The following is a 17,256-nucleotide window of genomic DNA, read 5'->3' on the forward strand; positions in this document are numbered from 1 at the left end:
ACGCACGCCCACTCTTGCACACGGTGCGTTGGGTGGGCCCGGCCGTTCCGAGCGACGGTGAGCCAGCCGCCACGAGGCCATTACGGTCTCTGTAGCCACCCCACCCCCCCGATTCTGTCGTCAGAAATGGAGATCTGCGTGATGCACACACGGAACTTCCCCGTGTTCTTCTTAACAGTGAGCATGAGAATGAGCAAACCCAGCGTTGAGAGCAGTGACGCAGTGAGCTGACTCACGGTGGGGCCTCCGTCCCCGTGGCAACGTGCCGCCACCAGGAGCATGTGTTTATGACTCATGTTTGCTGGCACGACAACACGCAACGTGAAACTGCAATTTAGGATTACACGTATAATGTGGTTTCAACCAAACACACGCAAACCCCCATTCACTTGCAGACAAAGGAAAGGAAACACACCCAGGTCAGCGGTCGTTTTCCATGTGGGGCCTTGGGAACATTCTTTTCTTGTCCGTAATTGTCTGTATTTTCCAAAGCGTTTGACTTTTGCTGCATTGGCTGGAAAAACAGTACACATTCAAAGATAAAAGTAAGTGGCCCAGCACATGGTTGGTGTGTTCTCCTGAGACCCCCACACGGAGTGGGGTCCCTGCAGAGGCAGCCGGGGAGCCACGCCCCGCTGCTCCTCCTCTGAGCTGCCCTTGCGGGGCGCACAGGTGTGGGCCGTGACGATACAAACAGCGGCCGTCCCCAAGTCTCTGCTTTAAAAACTGAACTCAGAGTCCGAAGGCTCACTCTGAGATGACCTGAGCTGAACGAGAAACCTGGTGTTACCAGCTGCTTCAATTCAACAGCCCCCGTGTCCTTGACCCCCGCCCCACCCACGTTCACTGGCCGCCTGCTGTGTTCACACGCCGGGAACCTAGGGGACGGACGGCCACCCGGTATTTTTTTTTCATCATCGAGTCTTAATATTTTCCATTGATACCACATAAAGATAGAATTACACGTTTTTTGTTTTGATTTTTTTCTGTTTTGCTTTGTCATTTCTCTCTGCTCTGCTCCAATAAAAAAAAATGCCTACTCATTTTTCAGCAATGCTGAGTTTGGATAGTATAGAATGACTTGTCTGCTTTCTATTAAATGTGACTTTCTCTCAGCGTTCACGGCCTGTTGAAACTTTACACCACTGTGAAATGCATGGACTCAATTTATAGAGAACGCTGTCTTCTGTCCGCTGGCTGATCACCGTAAAAATCCATTACCCCCAGTCCACACAGTGAGTTCAGTTGAGTGTATTGTCCCCTCTATCACTAATTCAGGGGTACTGTCTGCTCGCTCTGGTGCGCCGTGCCGTCGGGGAAGCCGTTGACCGGAACGGTCTCCAAATCTGCATGAGGACCTGGTGAGTTTCCGGGGGCAACTGCTTAGTGACCAAAAGCAGAATTGGAGCAAGAGACATTGCATTGGAGCAAGAGTCACATATTTTTTTAAAGATTTTATTTATTTATTTTTAGAGGGAAGGGAGGGAGAGAGAGAGAGAGAGAGAGAGAGAGAGAGAGAGAGAAACATCCATGTGCGGTTGCTGGGGGCCGTGGCCTGCCACCTAGGCGTGTACCCTGGCTGGGAATCGAACCTGCGATGCTTTGGTTGGCAGCCCACGCTCAATCCACTGAGCTACGCCAGCCAGGGCTACACATTTTTTTTTGACGTGGCCACCTTCAGTGCGGACGCTCTGACACCGGCCGAGGAAAATGCACAGCACTCTGCAAACCCACGTGCGGCCGCTTTAACGGGCGGCGCCGGCGGGGTGGGCCCAGCAGAAGGAACCCTAAGGGATGCGATGCGTTTCCTGCTGTGGGTCCCTCTGAAAGCAGCTGTCCCGCGGTCCCCACCGTCTCATATTCTGTCACCCTGAAGCCATCGGTGTTTGCGTTGGAATGGCCACCGGGGGCGCTCATTACAGAGAAAGCTGCCCCTCTGGAACGCATCCACGGAACCCTCCAAGCACCGCACCACCCTGCTCACGCCCAGGCCCGAGCGGGAAGCAGGCTGCACGCCGGGTTATTTTTTGGTCAATAGATTAGACTCCTTCCTTAGTAACGAACACCCCCCTAGGAGCCTGGGCACCCCGGAGCACCCCTCCCCCCCGAGGCGGCTTCCCGCACCCTCGGCCCCCACGGGCCCCACCTCGGAAAGGGTTGCCAGGGCCAAGGCGGGCGAGGAACCACGACGGAGCGCCTCCATGTGGTCCCACTTCAGCGTCCGCCAAAGCCGTGCCGTCCAGCCCGGCCCCGGGTGTGAGCTGTTACCTTCGGCTCCCGATAACGTCGTTTGCTGGTTTCCAGAAATAAAGGCATTCTCCGTAAAAGGACTGCCATAATGTGGGGTGTTTTGTTTTGCGTTGTTTCAGATTTGTTTTAGAGTTTAAAGGCAGAAGAGCAACTGTCCCAGAGAGAAGCAGTGTCCTAGAAGTGGACGGTGCGTGTGCACCCCCAGCGCTGACGTGTCTGCTCGCCGTGCCCGTGAAGAACCGGGATTGAGGGGGCCGGCTGGGGCGTGTGCCCGGCTCTGCCGCGGGGGGGCCACTGCGGGGGCTGGAGTGACACGCCCTCCCACCCTCCGAGTCTCAGCCCCCCCTGTCCCAGGCAGGCCCGTGCTGCCCGGTCTGAGGAGTGTTGAAAGCAGGAGGGGATGACATGCCTTCAAGGGATGGTGGCCGAGCCAACCACCTTGGAAGGGTGCAGCGTGTTGTCATGGCAACTGAGTGATTTCCTACCCTGGCAAGCTGTCGAGAAGTGTGCTAACTTTTCTGTGGAACAAAGTGAAATTCTTCACAGCAGGTCGCTGGTTTCAAAATAGAAAATATCTTGGCCTCTGTCACTCGGATCCAGCAGCAGTGCGGTGGGAGCAGCCCACCGCCTGCGTCGCAGGTGCAGCTGCCGGGGGAGATCCGGCGAGTCCCCGTGGGAGCGGGTGCCGGCCACGCACCTCGGGCACCCCATGTGCCGAGGCAGGAACATGCGCAGGCGGCGCCAGGCGGTGGGCCCGGCCAGGTGTGGGGGCTGCGGACCGGCCTCGGACGGGGGCCGAGCTCCAGGGAGGACCAAGCCCCCTTTGTGACTTCAGAAGTCCCCCTCAGGAGGTTTTGGGGGAAAAGGAAACATCACAGGTTGGTTTTTGTTTTTGTTTTCTGTTACTCGGAATTTTACAATCTGGGGATGTAGGAACTTGAGTTTGATAATTCAAGTTTTAACTTAACCCTTTTTATTATTACTGTTACTTGGCCTCATTCCTGTGCCAGTGTCCAGGTCATCAGAAGGTAAATGATGAGAAGTATTCCCTCTCTCTTGTCTCCGGATCCCGGGACCCCCAGACCTGCCTCCTCACCTGCCCCGGTTTATCTCGGATGAGGGCCCAGCCCAGGGCCCTTGAACATGGCGTGCGGAGTGGGGGGGTCCGTGAACTGCGGCGGCCCTGCCCCCGCGCCCCCCAGCTGGGTGAAGTGGGGTGGTGCCTGACCCCGCACAGCAAACCGGACGCGGCCCAGCCCCGGCTCACGGGTTTGTGCTGCCCGTGGGAGAAACCTCTGCAGAGCGTTCGGAACCGTCTGGCACACTGCACACAGTAGGTGCTGCATAAGTGCTCGCTGGTAGCTTTCTTCCGACGGCTTACAATCAGGTGCAGATGCTCACATCATCCTCTATGCAAAGAGGCTCGTTTAAAAGTTGCCGTTTTTGACCTGTTGAAGTTAACCAAGGTCAGAAACGTCACCGTCACAGCACTGGCAAGTCTGGGAAACGGGCCCCAGGGGAACCGTGTCGGGGGGCGGGGGGAGGGGAGGGACTCGCCAGCCTCTCTGCCTGCGGCGGACCGGCGACGCCTGCTGACATTGCAGGCGCACGTGTCCAAAGTGCGACCCACGTGCCCGAGGAGTGACATTCCCGACAAAGTGCTTTCAGCTGCAAGGCACCTGTCGCTGCAGAGGCCCAGCGGAGGTGAGAGGGCGCGAGCAGAGGCTCTGGAAGCGACGGCCCCAGGGCAGCCCCGGCCTGCCGCTTCCTGGGGTGTGGCCCTGGGCGCGTTCCTTGGTCACTCCGTGCACCAGTGTGTCTGATGCTGCCTGCGCGGAAGGCTGTTACGAGAACCAAATTCGTTAGTATCCGTGAACCACCTAAAATATTGCTTTGCAAACTGTCAGCACCAGCAAAGTGTGTCTTTAAGAACATTTCCAAAGGAAGCAGGACACAGAAGTAGCGGATTCCGTCTCCACCACCAATTAATTATAAGCTCAACCACAATCCCTTCCAGCCGAGCTCCTAATGATGTGAATTTTAAAACGACTCAAGATTTTTTAGAAATCAGGCTTCATGGACGAGAAAATTTTTAGCCTTAAATCGTTTGGCACCCCCTGAAAATTGCGGCCTCTTCCAATAAGGAGGTAACCCCACTGTTCCTTGAGCAGACGGCCGAGGAGCCCCAGCCCTGGAGCCTCGAACCCCGAACAGCCTTGTCTCCACGTCCGCTGGCGGCAGTGCCGCGGGGAGGCGTGCTGGTGTAAACACGGGTGTGTAAGCCCCGAGGCGTTGCAGTGGAATGATGGAACAAAAGCATTGCCGCCGTAAAGGAAGGAACACACGCGAGACGTTGAAATGGACCGACCGGAGAGCGGTTTGCTCTGCAGCACCCGACGTGCCTTTCTCAGGCCAGGTCAGGGCGGGGAGCCGCGGGCCCTGGGGGCGTCCCAGCGGGCACTGACGCCTGTGGTTCCCGGAGGAGCCTCGCTCACTCATCTCTGCATGGACCACAGCGAGAGATTCCGCGAGACGGTCGTCCGCCTCACTCGACGCCCCTCTGCCCCTCCCTGCAGTCTGCGCCCCCAGGGACGACACAGCGTCACGAAGGTGCCGGACAGGGGGCCTCACACTCGCTCGCTGGCAAGTGTGTGCGCGACTGCCGACCTGAGCAGATCTTCACTTGGACAAATGCCCGTTTCACGCAGCTCCCTCGAACGTGGGTGTGTAAAGACGGAGCCCGAGAAACGTTAGCTAAGCATCTGGAGGTAATGGTCCGTGGAGCCCTATTTCCCTGCAAGCCCAGGAGGCGTCCCCACCGTGTCCTGCGTTGCGGCAACATCAATTATTGAAATGTGTGTTTTTGCTGACGGAGGACCTTGCCTTCGACATAGGTTGCGCTGTCCGGCCCCGGGTCATTAACTGCGGAAAGGCTTGTACATATAACGGTTTGTTCCCGTGGGAAGCCTTCATCAAGACGCGTGGTTCTGCGGCTAATGTGCTGCGATACACCATAGGTCGTCACGCTCTCGATGTCCCTTTAACATTCGTCATTCACTTTGAAACGAGTTGCTGTTTACGTGACGACGCGTTCCCAAACTCAGACTCCGTGGGATCCAAGTCTCCAGGGAGGAAGAGAGGATGTTTTAGCCCCAGGGAAAAGCTGCCCATTAACGCAGGACCCGGGCCGTCGATGGCCTTGACATTCAAAAGCAACGAGACAGAGTCTATGTGAAGAAACACGCGTGAACACACACACACACACACACACACACACACGTGCGCGGGCAGCACAGCGTGAGGCAGCAGGGACTCGGAGCCCAGGGAGTTGGGAAGCTGCACACCGGCCCCTTCCTTCAGGCGGAGTGACTCGGGCGTCGCTGAGTTACGCCCTCCCTCTGTGGCCTCATCTGTCCAAGGGGACGGTCTCGGCCTCGTTCCTCCCTCCAGGGTGGATGTGGACGTGAGTAAGGGACCCCAGTGGAAGAGTGCAGGGGCTGTGGGGTTGTGACACAAGTCCTAGGGGAGCCGGGGTCCCCTGTCACACGCACACAGACCTCGGAAGCAGCAGAGAGACAGCAGAACCCTCCACGGAGAGCAACCCGCAGGGCACGCGCCCGTCACCAATGTGTCACCTCAGTTTTGGGGATGAACGGGGGGAAGAAGGCCCAGCAGAAACATGTTCTGTGTGTGTGCATCTGTGCAAGAAATTTGCTGTGAATCACCCTCAGAAATGATGTAAGTGCAGGGCGGAAGCAGTTCATGCGATTCGCGGAGAGAGAGAACCCTAACAAGACTTCAGACCAAGTTTACGCTTTCATCGGAGATGAAGGGATCCGGGTCGTTGGTAGCAGAGGCCCACTGTAACACATTCACAAAGAACGATGAGTTTTGGACGGTCCTTGGAGAAATCAGGGAGAGATCTCTACGAGAATTAGAGACGTCCGTTTCCCACGTCTAGGGCGCCGACACGCGGAACGGGCGACATCCCCGGGGGACAGGAGAGCGGGGTGCTTCTGTGCACGGTGCAGTACGGAAATCCCCGCCCCTCATGTCCACACAAGACGCACGAGACGACTGTGCGGGCCTTGGGGCCCCTCTGCAGCGAGGCGGTGCCGTTCGGTGGAGATTGTGCCTCTGTGGCCCCCGCTCCAGCTCCACTTCTGAAGCCGGGGGAGGGCTCCCCCCCCCCGCCAGGACGCCACACCCCCGCAGTGCCCCGCCCCGAAACTGTCGCTGGTCCGCTTCCCTCGCCCTCCTCGGGCGTGTTTTGACAAACGGCCTTACGTGCGCTGTTCTTTTCATCTTCCTAACTCAATTCCGTGTCACCGAGCGGATGCCGAATTCCAGCCGCATCTGGACTGCGGTTTCACGCTGAGAAATTACCCCCAGGGGCTCCCGGTGGTTTCTCGGAGACTCTGTGTGTGTGTGTGTGTGTGTGCGTGTGTGTGCACGCACGCTTGTTACGTGTAACTGTGCCGCCCATTTGGAACTGATTCCAGTGTGTGACATGAATTGAGTCTTTGAGATTATCTCGGTTTCCCCGAGTAATTGATTTACGTGTGTAGTTCTGTCCCTGGGAACGGAGCCTGGACTTGGGCCGTACGCTGGTTCTGCAGCTTGGGAAACGGGCGTGGCTGTTTTGCTCTCACCCCGGGATTGTATTTACCGGGCAGCTTCCTGGCTTTCCTGGGCTCTGTCCGCGTCGGTGCTGGTGCCGCTGGGCCGCGACAGCTGTCACCCTGTCCCCACGCCAGTGTGCACTGCCTACCACACCCCGGGCCAGGCCCCGGACAGGGCTTTCCAGGGGGGCCCCCCCACCCATTTCCACGGGGGTGCGGGGGCACAGCCAAGACCGACACCCAGGCGTGCTGCCCCGAGAGCCCAGAGCCTGGCTCTGGACCGGATGAGCTGGGGGTGGTTCCCTGCCTCGGGCAGGGGTCAGCTGTGTGCCCTTGGGAAAGTGGCTTAGCCTTTCTGGTGCGGTTTCCTTACATGGTGGCCACACTGCCTGGTGGGAGTGTGCGGGAGGGTGGGAGGAGCTAGGGGATTGTTTCTGTCGGGGGTGGGGCGGGCACGGAGCGGGGGCCAGGCAGGGGTCCCTGCACCGGTGTCTTTGATCCCTTTTTCCAACTCTTCCCTCTCCCCATCCTGTCCTTCTTCTTCCTCCCCTCCCCCGGCCCCCCTCCTCCTCCTTCTCTTCCTTCTTTTCCCTCATCGTCCCTCTGGACTTCGCAGGCCACACAGCCTGCGGCACAACTATTCAACTGGGACCATCTAAACAGCAAAATAATAAAGTGCTAGTCTAGGATTATAACCCGAAGTATAAAGAAACACCCATGAGTCCACACCGATACGCATAAATCACTGAGTCAGTTCATAAACGTGGGAGAAGGGACCCATCTTTGATGAAGAAGAATCCCAGACACTTTCAGGCTCCCCACCCCCCGGAAGCGGAGGGCGCCTGGTGACCCCCTTCCGAAGGGGACAGTGGGAGGTGGGGACGGTGACGATAGAATGGGGAACCCGGTGGACACTCCGCAGGCCGGGTGACCGAGGTCAGCAGGCTGGCCTCTCGCTAGGACGGGATGAGAGTGACGCCTCCCCCGCCACCCGCCACCCGCCCCACCGCGCTCTCCCTCTCCGTGAGCCAGACCCCGTCCAGTCCTCACCAGACAGAGCTGCGCCCGGTCTCCGGGGCCCCAAGATTCAGAGCCGCTGGTGGGGACCAAGGGTGAGGGAGCCGCCGATTCTTCCGCCCGGCCCGGCCCGGCCCGCCTCCTGGCCGCGCACCGCCCACCGGCTCCCCTGCCGGTCGGGGCCCTGGCTCGTCTGCTCCCTGCCCCAGGGCGAGGAGGGCCTTGGGTCCCCTCCAATCCAGCGGACACCCTCCGGGGCCAGCTTTGCCCTGGCTTCTGCGGGCTCTGGGAAGGGAGGCCCGCAGAAGGTGGGCAGTGGGTAGGGTGCAGAGGGCCAAGGAGTGACCGGGGAACCTTCCGGAACAGCGAGGTGCAGCCCTCAGGGTGCCCAGCGCTGTCTGTGCTGGCGACGCGCAGCCGTGGCTCTCTGGGAACACGTGTCACTGAGGTGGAGACGGTCAGAACGGGACACGGAGCCCTGGAGTGTGGCGTGGGCTGAGCCCGTGGTGCGGTGGGCGCGGTGGGAAGACACGCGTGTGACACAGAGAACACGGGGCCCGGGCGACATCAGGAGCCTAGTTAGCGGTCAGTCCAGTGAAAACGCCCGGGCAGCGATGAGTCGTCACTGCTGATGACGTTCGCTTTTCAGATAACCCCAGGTTTGTGTCATTTCGCATTCACAAATGGCTGTTTAACACCTCGCTTGGGGAATTCCTGACGACACACCTGCTGGCCGGCTGGCCGGAGCCCCGGTGGGCCGGCTCCATCTCGCCCCTGAGTCGGCCCCTCCTTGCTGACCGCCCCGGGCTGAATCTCTGCGCTCCCTGCAGCTCCGGGTCCCCACCTGCCGGGGGTCACTGCCTCCCCGCCCTCGACCTCGAGCTGTGACTCCTGGCACCGCGAGCCCCGAGCGAGTTTTCCCTCCCCCGCCCCTTCTCGCCCTGTCCGCCCGCGCCCACGGCGTGGCGCCATCCCGGAGCACCTGTCGGCCGTGCCCCGCGGCACTGCCGTCCTGCCCGCCGCGTTCCCCGGGGACTCCCAGCCACAGAGTTCCGTCCCAGCAGCCCTCTGCCCTCGCCCTCGCCGCAGCCGCCCGGGGGCTGGACGCGAGCTGGGGGCTTGGTGGGCGCTCCACAGCCAGGCGTTGGTGGGCTCGAGGATCAGCAGATTTGGGGGGAGCGCGAACAAAGGCACGCAACATCCCCCTGAAGGTCTGCAGTCAGCAGGGAGTGCTCGTCTTTGGAGGTCTGAGCAACACAAGAGATGTTTCCACAGCCGACCCGGGTTTCGTTTTTCTTGAAATCGGAGCGCCCAGGCCCTCTCCCGCAGCCCCTGGCTTGCCTCAGACGCTGTCCTGTTCTGCAGTCTTGGCCCTCCCGGCAGCCAAGAGGGTTGGGAAAAGGCTCGTTGCATGCGCCCGAGCACGCCTCTGTCGCACTGACTGGCACCCCCCACCCCCCCGGATTCCGGGAAACGGTGGGGAGTGCACCCCCCACCCAGGCAGGGACACACACGACTCCCAGCCCTGTCCGGGTCCGGGTCCCGGGTCCCGGGCTCCGGGCGTGCTGCTCCGGGCCTGCGCCAGGGCGCCCCCTGGGGACGTGGACGGGATTCGCGGCGCGTGTCGAGCGCCTCCCGCCAGCCCTGCAGCCGCCGCGGTCTCACACCTGTCCGCTCACGCTTTCAGAACCCACCGCGCCTGCTCGACAACCTCAGCGACGCGATGGTCCAGGCCCAGAGGGTGGCCTGCCTGCGGAGCTCTGTGCAGAGCAAGCACGAGGACAACTACCGCGAGGCGCTGGTGGCCATCAAGGCCGACCTGAAGCTGACCGAGGGCCCGGACATCAAGGAGAACCTCCAGGACCAGATCCGGCGCTGGTTCATCGAGTGCAGGTGAGCGGGAGCAGCAGGCGGGGCCCTCGGGGGTCTCTGGCGCAGAAGCCTGTCAATTTGTATCCACAAGGTTTGGGGCTTCATTTTATTTTATTTTGTTATTTTTAGATTGTATTTATTTATTTTTAGACAGAGGGGAAAGGTGGAAGAAAGAGAGGGAGACATCAGTGTGCTGTTGCCTCTGGTGCGCCCCCTACTGGGGGCCTGGCCCGCAACCCAGGCACGTGCCCTGACTGGGAATCGAACCTGCGACCTTTTGGCTCCCAGGCCGGTGCGCAGTGCACTGAGCCGCACCACCCGGGGCTCCGGTTTCACTTTAGCAGAGGGAGATGGCAAGGCTGAGAGTTCGGGAACTAACTCTCGGTAATGAAGTCGCTGGTGCCTTTGTCTCTAACGTGGGCCACGCGATGCTTCCGTGACCCCATGGGCTGGAGCCCCGCCCGCCCCCCTCCCCGCCGCCTCCAGGCAGGGCACACCGCGCCAAAGGGCACCGACCGGCAGACTGGAGCCGTGGTGCTTCGGGCGAGGTTGCTGCGTGGCTGCGTGGTCGCACGTGTTTCCGCGGTCAGTTTCCTCCTCTGGGGCATGAGGACAAGACCGTCCTGCGTCGTGAGGGAGCTGGGGCGTGCAGGGCAGGGAGCCCTCTGTGCGGGGCGGCTGTCACTCTGTTGTGGCGTGACGTCTGCTCGTTCCCGCGGCCTCTCCCCCACCTAAACAACAAGTGCTGGAGGGCGGGCCCGGCCTGGGCATGCGGCAGTGCGTGCCCTTCACGCGTGTGCGGGGAACACGTGTGTGCGGGGAAGCGCGTCGGCCGGGGCACTGCGGGCCGTCCCTGTCACCCAGGCACACCCAGGTGTGTCTGGAGGAAGTGGGCTCGGGGTGGTCGCATGCCAGCGGGGAACACTCCGGTAGAAAGGCGTGTTTCCGGCGAACTGAGTCTTCTCGTTAAATGTCGGGGGGTCAGAATGAAAACCTTCGTGTCACAGTTAGTGGGGACGGCACGCCCTGTGTTCTCGAACTTCCGTCGTCAGGGGCTCTGCTCCCTTCTCCGGGGACTTCAGAGGGTGGGCGTCCACGGGAACGTGCTCTCAGTGACGTGAGTCTTTACTTTTACGTGGACGTTTCACAGTCTGATTCGTTTGTAGGTGGCGAAACCAAGTTGAAAGCACCATGTACAATTGTAGCCCCAGATAAGCTAAAATCCATAAAACACACACACACACACACGTGTGCATACGTGTTCGTACACACACTTACCTTAGTGATCGCATGTTTGCCCGTGCACGGACACTAGACACCGTCCGCACGGCCACCTCTGGACACGAGGGCAGCGAAGTGACCCTCTATTTCACGTTCTTCTGTCCCCTAGAAGTCTTTCCCAGTAAGTATTATTTCTATAATAAAAAGCCTAGTTAAAAACATATTAGAAGAAAGACAAAGCAATGGAATTGGAGATCATCCCAGATAAGCATGTAAAATTTTAAAACACCCTAACGTTTCAAAAGGTTATTGCACTACGGGCACGACACGGTGGGAAGGCGTCTCTGATCAGAGACCAGGGAGACGGCGTTGTCCCCTCCCTGAGGGTCTGGAGGGGGGTGGGGATCGTGGGGGTGCGGCTGCCGCAGATCCCGGTGTGGCGGGGAGCTGGAGGCTCCCTTCGAAGAGCCCTCGGGGGCCAGCCCTGTGGGAACACACACCACGGTGTCCCCGAGCCGGCCGCTGGAGCCCTGCAGAGGGCAGCGCCCGCCCGAGGGTGTCTGGGTGTCCTTCACGGAGACGCAGCGACCCCTCTGCTGACGTGGTGGGTGGCGGGGGCGAGTTTATCTTCCCAGTGGGACTACATTTATCCGGCCGACTTTGATACTATCCTTCTCCTTGCTTTTTTAAGCCCAAGACAAATAAAAAGCAAATATTGTCTTTTAAACCATGAAACGAGACCCGCCCTCGGGCCGCATTCCAGCAGGGCACACGGGGACGGCCCAAGACCTGACCAGAAGGGACGGTTCTCACACGCACGCACGCCGTCCGTCTGGAATGCCTGGCCTGGGCTCCTTCGGTTCGTGCTCACAGTTGCCAAAAGGGTTATGCTAAGATTTGTTTTATCTAAGTCAGTGTTCAAACTACTTTACAGGGGGACTTTTTCCCAGTGCTACGAGTAACGCACGCGCCTTGCGGAGCGTGCGCCGGCCGGAGGAGTCCCAAGAAGGGGGTTAAAACCTCTCTGAGCTCCGTGTGCGAAGGGGGCCCAGGGGGTTGCTGGGGAATTTCCTTCATTCAGGTCTTTTTCTCTCCCGTGGGAGTTTTCACGACTATGGAGTCGTTTTCCGGTTTGTTTTTTTTAATTTAATATCGAGTTTCCCTGCGTCCTTAGACTATTTCCCAAAAGAAGTTTTTAATGGTTGGTTAACACCCTGGTGCATGGATCTTAGTGAATGGCCGTCTTTTTCATCTTCGGTTGATTGACAAGAGAAAGTGCCATCTCAGTACAAGTAGTTTGCATTTATTCTATGAATGGGAGAGGACCTGAGGATCTCTTTGTTTGGGGCGGCGGGGGGGGGGGGGCGGGGTTCAACAGCGTTTCTTCTTCTGTGAATGTCCCTGTCCTTCACCGGCTTGCTTTTCTGTTAAGTGACCTCTGAAGTGGACTCCCGAGTTTGTACCCGATACCAAAGCCTGACTGACACCTTGTTGCACTGACGGCTTCCCAGTCCTCCTCGCCTGTTATTGTGTAACTGGCCGACAGGGAAGCTGGAAAGAGGGAGAAAAAAACGGAAGGAGAAAGATCGGCGGTCACGAAGATCCCGGGGCCCAGTCTCTCCGACCACCCACGCCCTGACCAGCCTGTCCCCGCTCTGAGCCCACCCCGGGCATCCCCGCTCTGAGCCTCGGCCACGGCCCCCACGGCCACGTTGATTCGGGGACTGAAGGAGACGGTGCAGATAGAGACGTGGGCCCATGAGCTTCCCGGTGAGGCCACGTGGTGTAGGCGTTTCTCCTAGTTTAAGCGAGGTTCTTCTCCAAATACTGCTTTGTGTTGCTATTAATTCTGCGTTTCTACGTAGTTTGCACTGTGGCCTAACCCGGGTCTCGGGTCGGTTCCGATGGTTTTCCGGTGGATGCCCTGGGACGTGCCTGGAGTCTCAGTCCCGGGGGCCTGGGGCCGACGTGCTCTCCTGTCTCGGGCAGGAGACGCTCTGGAGTCTCCTCCCCGCCCGGCCGTGGAGCGGGGCGGGGGGCGCAGCAGGCGGCCAGGCAGGGTCACCGTCCGCCCCACCCTCTGCTGCATCTCCCTGGGCTCCCCCCCCCCCCCGCCCCGTGTCCCAGGGCCCGGCACCTCGGGACAGCGTGCGCCCGCTGGGTCTGCTGGCCTGCCACGGGCCCGTCTGTCTGCTGGCCTGCCACGGGCCCGCCTGTCTGCTGGCCTGCCACGGGCCCATCTGTCTGCTGGCCTGCCACGGGCCCGCCTGTTTGGAGCAGCCCTTTCCGTCAGCTCCCGGAGATCTGGTTTCAGCTGCGGGTGCCTCCATGGGCCGCCCCCCCACTGCTGCCACGGGAGACGCTGTGCCGGGCGCCTCCCACGGGTGCCCTGCTGGGGCGCCACGGCTTAGAAAGGCTGAGTGAGGTTCTCTCGGGCTCGTGGCTCCCGAGAGGCAGGGCTGGAAAGCAGACTTGGGCCTCGGCTCCCAAAGCCGAGACGCTTGCAGAGAGCGCCTTGTTCTGAGCGTGGCGGCCACAGAAACCCTGTCCTGCAGGCCCCCCCCAGCCCCAGGGCGCAGTGAGTGCGCCCGGCCATCCCGCGGGGACAGGGGGCAGTGGCCGAGGCAGCGAGGCTCCTTCCCTGTGACCTGGGAGCCTGGGGCTCTCCGTGTCCCCGACGCCCCCATCCTCCGGCGTCCAAGCCCGGCACGAGGAGCTGGGGGACACTTCTGTGCAGATGAAAGGGGGGGAGAGAGGGGGAGGGTGGGGGTCCAGAGCAGGGCTTGCCCAAGTATTTCATGGGCAGCAGGGTGGACCAAGGGAAGTCAGGTAACTCGGCTGAAAACTTGGGCCGTTACCGGCAGAAACAGACCTGCGCGGGGGACCGGAGACGGTCTGGAACGTGAGCGTCCTGTGCAGCCGGAGCCGGGTCTCGGGGGAGGCTCGGAACCGTTCTCTCGGAGGGCTGCTGAGGACACCAAAAGGAGCCGCCGGAAGGCCCACAGCAAACGTCTCTGGGCAGCGGGGTCAGGGCTCTGTCTGTCCTTTTCTTCCATGTTCCGAGTTTTCCACGCAGCGTGCGCCTGGCTTTCAGAATGAAGAAAGTTTCGGAGGGCAGGGGGGGTGGGGCACACCTGGGTGGTGCACGAGGGGCTCACCACCTCGAATCCCTCGGGGCACGGTATTTCCAGCCCGTTCTCAGAAGCTGCCGTGGTCTGCGGTGGAGACACGAACTCGGGCAGGTCGCTCGGCCGCGGGGGCGAACGACTTTCTTCTGCCCGCCGCTCTGGTGGGGAGTGAGTGGGGGGCATGAGGTGGGGGGGTGAGAACCCAAGGCCCCGGCGTGTCCACTGCAGCCCTGGGGACAGGTGCGCCTGCCCCCACCCCACCCCGTGAAATCGCGTGGTCTGATGTCAGCCGTCACGGTCGATCAAGAACCTCCAGCAGCTACGGGCTCTGGCGGTTTATCCAGGCGCCAGGTCCCGTTGACGGACAGGCCCAGCGGCTCCTTTGCGGACTTGGTGGACACACGCCCCTCCTGTGGGCTGTGAACACTCCCAGAGACTCCGGCCTCTGCCGGCCCCCACCCCGGGCCCCTGTCCTTCCCCCCCGCAGTGGTGAGCCTGTGGGGGCGGGGCAGGGACTGTCCCTCTGGTCCCCTCCGAACCCCGCACTGGGTGGAGAGCAGCCGGAGGGCCCGGCCTCGAGCGCCTCAGCCTGGAGCGCAAACAGGAGCTGCCATGTCCCGGCCCCGGCCCCCCGAGTTCGCGCTCGGGGGTCTCGGGGACCTGAGAGGCTGCGTCCGCCCAATCACCGGCTGCTCCTTGTGCGGTTACTGTTCCGTGTGCTACGGGGCTCGCTCCACGGGGCCGCCCGCTCAGCACTCTCTCCGCGCACACACCACGGCGCTCCTGCCCGTGGGCCAGCCCGGTCGCCGTGAGTCCGGGGGCCTGGGGGCCCTCACGTGCGGTGCCACATGGGTCATGTGGCATCTGTCCTTCCGGGCCCGGCTGCTTTCTGTCCACGTGCTGTCCTCCGGGCTCATCCGCGTTGTCGCAGAGACGGAGCTCCTTCTTTTGGTGGCTGCACGGTGTTCCGTCCTGTGTGTGTGTGTGTGTGTGTGTGTGTGTGTGCGCACACGCACCACATGCTCCGTGTCCGTGTCTCTGTCCCCAGGCATTTAGGGGCTTTTCGTGTCTCGCTGTTCTGACTCCGGCGTCCGTGAACAAGGGGTGTGCCACAGAAGACACTCCCTTTCGAGTGCCGCTCCTTGACCCGCACACACTACTCTCCCGCTCACACGTCAGGCCGCTCCGTGACGCCCGCGGGTGCCCGCCCGTACGTCGCCGGGGTTCTCAGGCTCCTCGGGGATGGTTCCAGGGCCCAGCGGGTAGGGGCTCCGTCCCAGGAGACGGCCCCCGCTTCAGATGCCAGTCTCGGAGTCCGGCGTCTCCTGCGTGCAGACGGGCGGGCCGTCGGTCAGGGTTTCTCCAGCCCCCTTGGGTTTTAGATAAGTTTCTGAAACGGCTCGCAGAGCCGGGGAGCCACGTCCACCGGTCTGTCGTAAAAGGGAGTGAGCGAGGGTGTGGGTGAGCGGGCGGACGGAGGAGACGCGGAGGGCCAGGCCCGGGGAGGGGCCGGAGCTGGCACGCCCGCTGGGGCGCGCCCCCCGCCCGGCACCCCCGAGGGCTCACCCACCCAGGATCTCTCCACACCCGTGCTTTGGGGACTTTGTACGGAGGCTTCTCAGGGAGTCGTGGTGGGTGGTTACCTCAATTTCCCTCCCTCCTCGCCTTTCTGGAGAGCGGAGGGTGAGGCCGGAACTGCGGAGCTTCTAACGCTGGCTGGGCCCCCCTGAGTCCAGCTCCCACGCGGGAGCCCACCGGGCCTGGCCCCCCAGGACAGATGACTCCCGGGTCACCAGGAAGTTCCGGGGCGTTCAGGGGCCCTGTGCCGGGAGCCAGGGTCAGTACGCGAGGAGGAACGGACAGCAGCGGTTTGGATGGGAAAATCTTCCCGTTCCTCCCCAAAGCGATGCTCCTGCCTGGGTCTTCACGTTCCTGTTCGAATGCGGATGTAAGACCGACAGGCGGAAAACAAGGAAGGTGTGCCAGTTTCCCAACAGAAGGGGACCCGACATCAGAACAGTCCACGGTGTCCTCCGTAACCTGCTGTCCCTTTGAATCAGACAGAAGCGGAGGGGGGGGTGGTGGGAGGGGGCAGGGAGGTTCCCGAGGACTCGGCAGGAGGAGAGACACGCCGTCAGTCAGATCAAGGAGGAGGCTTCCGTCCGGAGCGCCAACTGCCCATCACGCCCCACCGCCAAGCAGAGGCGCCCACGGCCCCGTCAGACTCTGTGACGGGGCGCGAGGAGGCGGCCCCCCGCCGCACGCCCCGGCTCCGGTCTTCTCCGCGGAGCGCGGGCCCTGGTAACGAGGGCCATGTGCGGCCAATTGCCGTCACGGGGTGTCAGCGAATTTATAGGCAGCAAGTGACGCTTCTGGCGGCTTCTGTGCATGGCACGAGCTGCTGGCTGGCTTTAGAACTCGGGGGAGATTTATGGGCCCGCCGACATGAGCGGAGGTGACTGGGTGACTCGGGGGGCGCCGGCCGGAAACCCCTCCGACCGTGTATTTCTCATACTTGATGAAACGCAGATAAATCTCCGTCCCGCGCGTCTGGAGCGGTGGGACCTGCCGAGGCTCTGTGTCAGACCTCGGGGGGGGAAATGGATCATGTTGGCGGTTCCGCCTCCTAAATCACGGCAGACCGGGGCTGCTCCCGCTCACGCTGGCCTGAGAGTTTGGGGCAGTGCGCATCCACTTCGAACAGGCCTCAGCGTGGTCAAAGGTGCTCCGTCTCCAGTTTGCTCACCTCCAACTTCCTCCAGGAGAGGGCGGAGAGGCAGGCCGCCGTGCCGTGTGCCCGTGGGTAAGAAGGTGCAGGAACACGAATCGTGGAAGGGATTCGGGGACACGGGCATCGCCGCCCCCCCGCCCCAGCCTTTGTCACCTGAAATCCTGGCGTTTGTGGAGCTGAAAGGCACTCTGGGAGTTGGTCGACAGGCTCACGATATTTGTGTTTTAGTAACTGAGCGAATGGGCCTCGTTCCCCTGCACCAGGAGGAGGTGGAGGGGACCCGGCCAGGTCCCCGTTTGCAGGGGCAGTTTCCTGAGTCGCACCGCTGGTCAGCGGCGGGAGCCCCGGGCTGCCTCCCCTCCAGCAGAGCACGGTTTCCGTTCCCCGGGTAGCCTCCCCAGTGCCCCCACGCCGA

The 17,256-nt window shown here is 61.4% G+C and overlaps 1 protein-coding gene across 1 annotated transcript in view; it reads left to right on the forward strand.

Annotated features, from left to right (window-relative positions):
- The window catches only part of IQCA1 (IQ motif containing with AAA domain 1), an 86,259-nt gene that overhangs the window by 17,553 nt on the left and 51,450 nt on the right, over positions 1-17,256 (forward strand). Inside the window, exon 6 of the mRNA XM_045845728.1 lies at positions 9,577-9,782. Within this exon, the coding sequence (XP_045701684.1) occupies positions 9,577-9,782 (206 nt within the window). The remainder of the gene's footprint in view (positions 1-9,576; positions 9,783-17,256) is intronic.

The sequence above is a fragment of the Phyllostomus hastatus genome, unplaced genomic scaffold, assembly GCF_019186645.2.
Source record: "Phyllostomus hastatus isolate PE091 unplaced genomic scaffold, TTU_PhHast_1.1 phas_contig_477, whole genome shotgun sequence".
Lineage (NCBI taxonomy): Eukaryota > Metazoa > Chordata > Mammalia > Chiroptera > Phyllostomidae > Phyllostomus > Phyllostomus hastatus.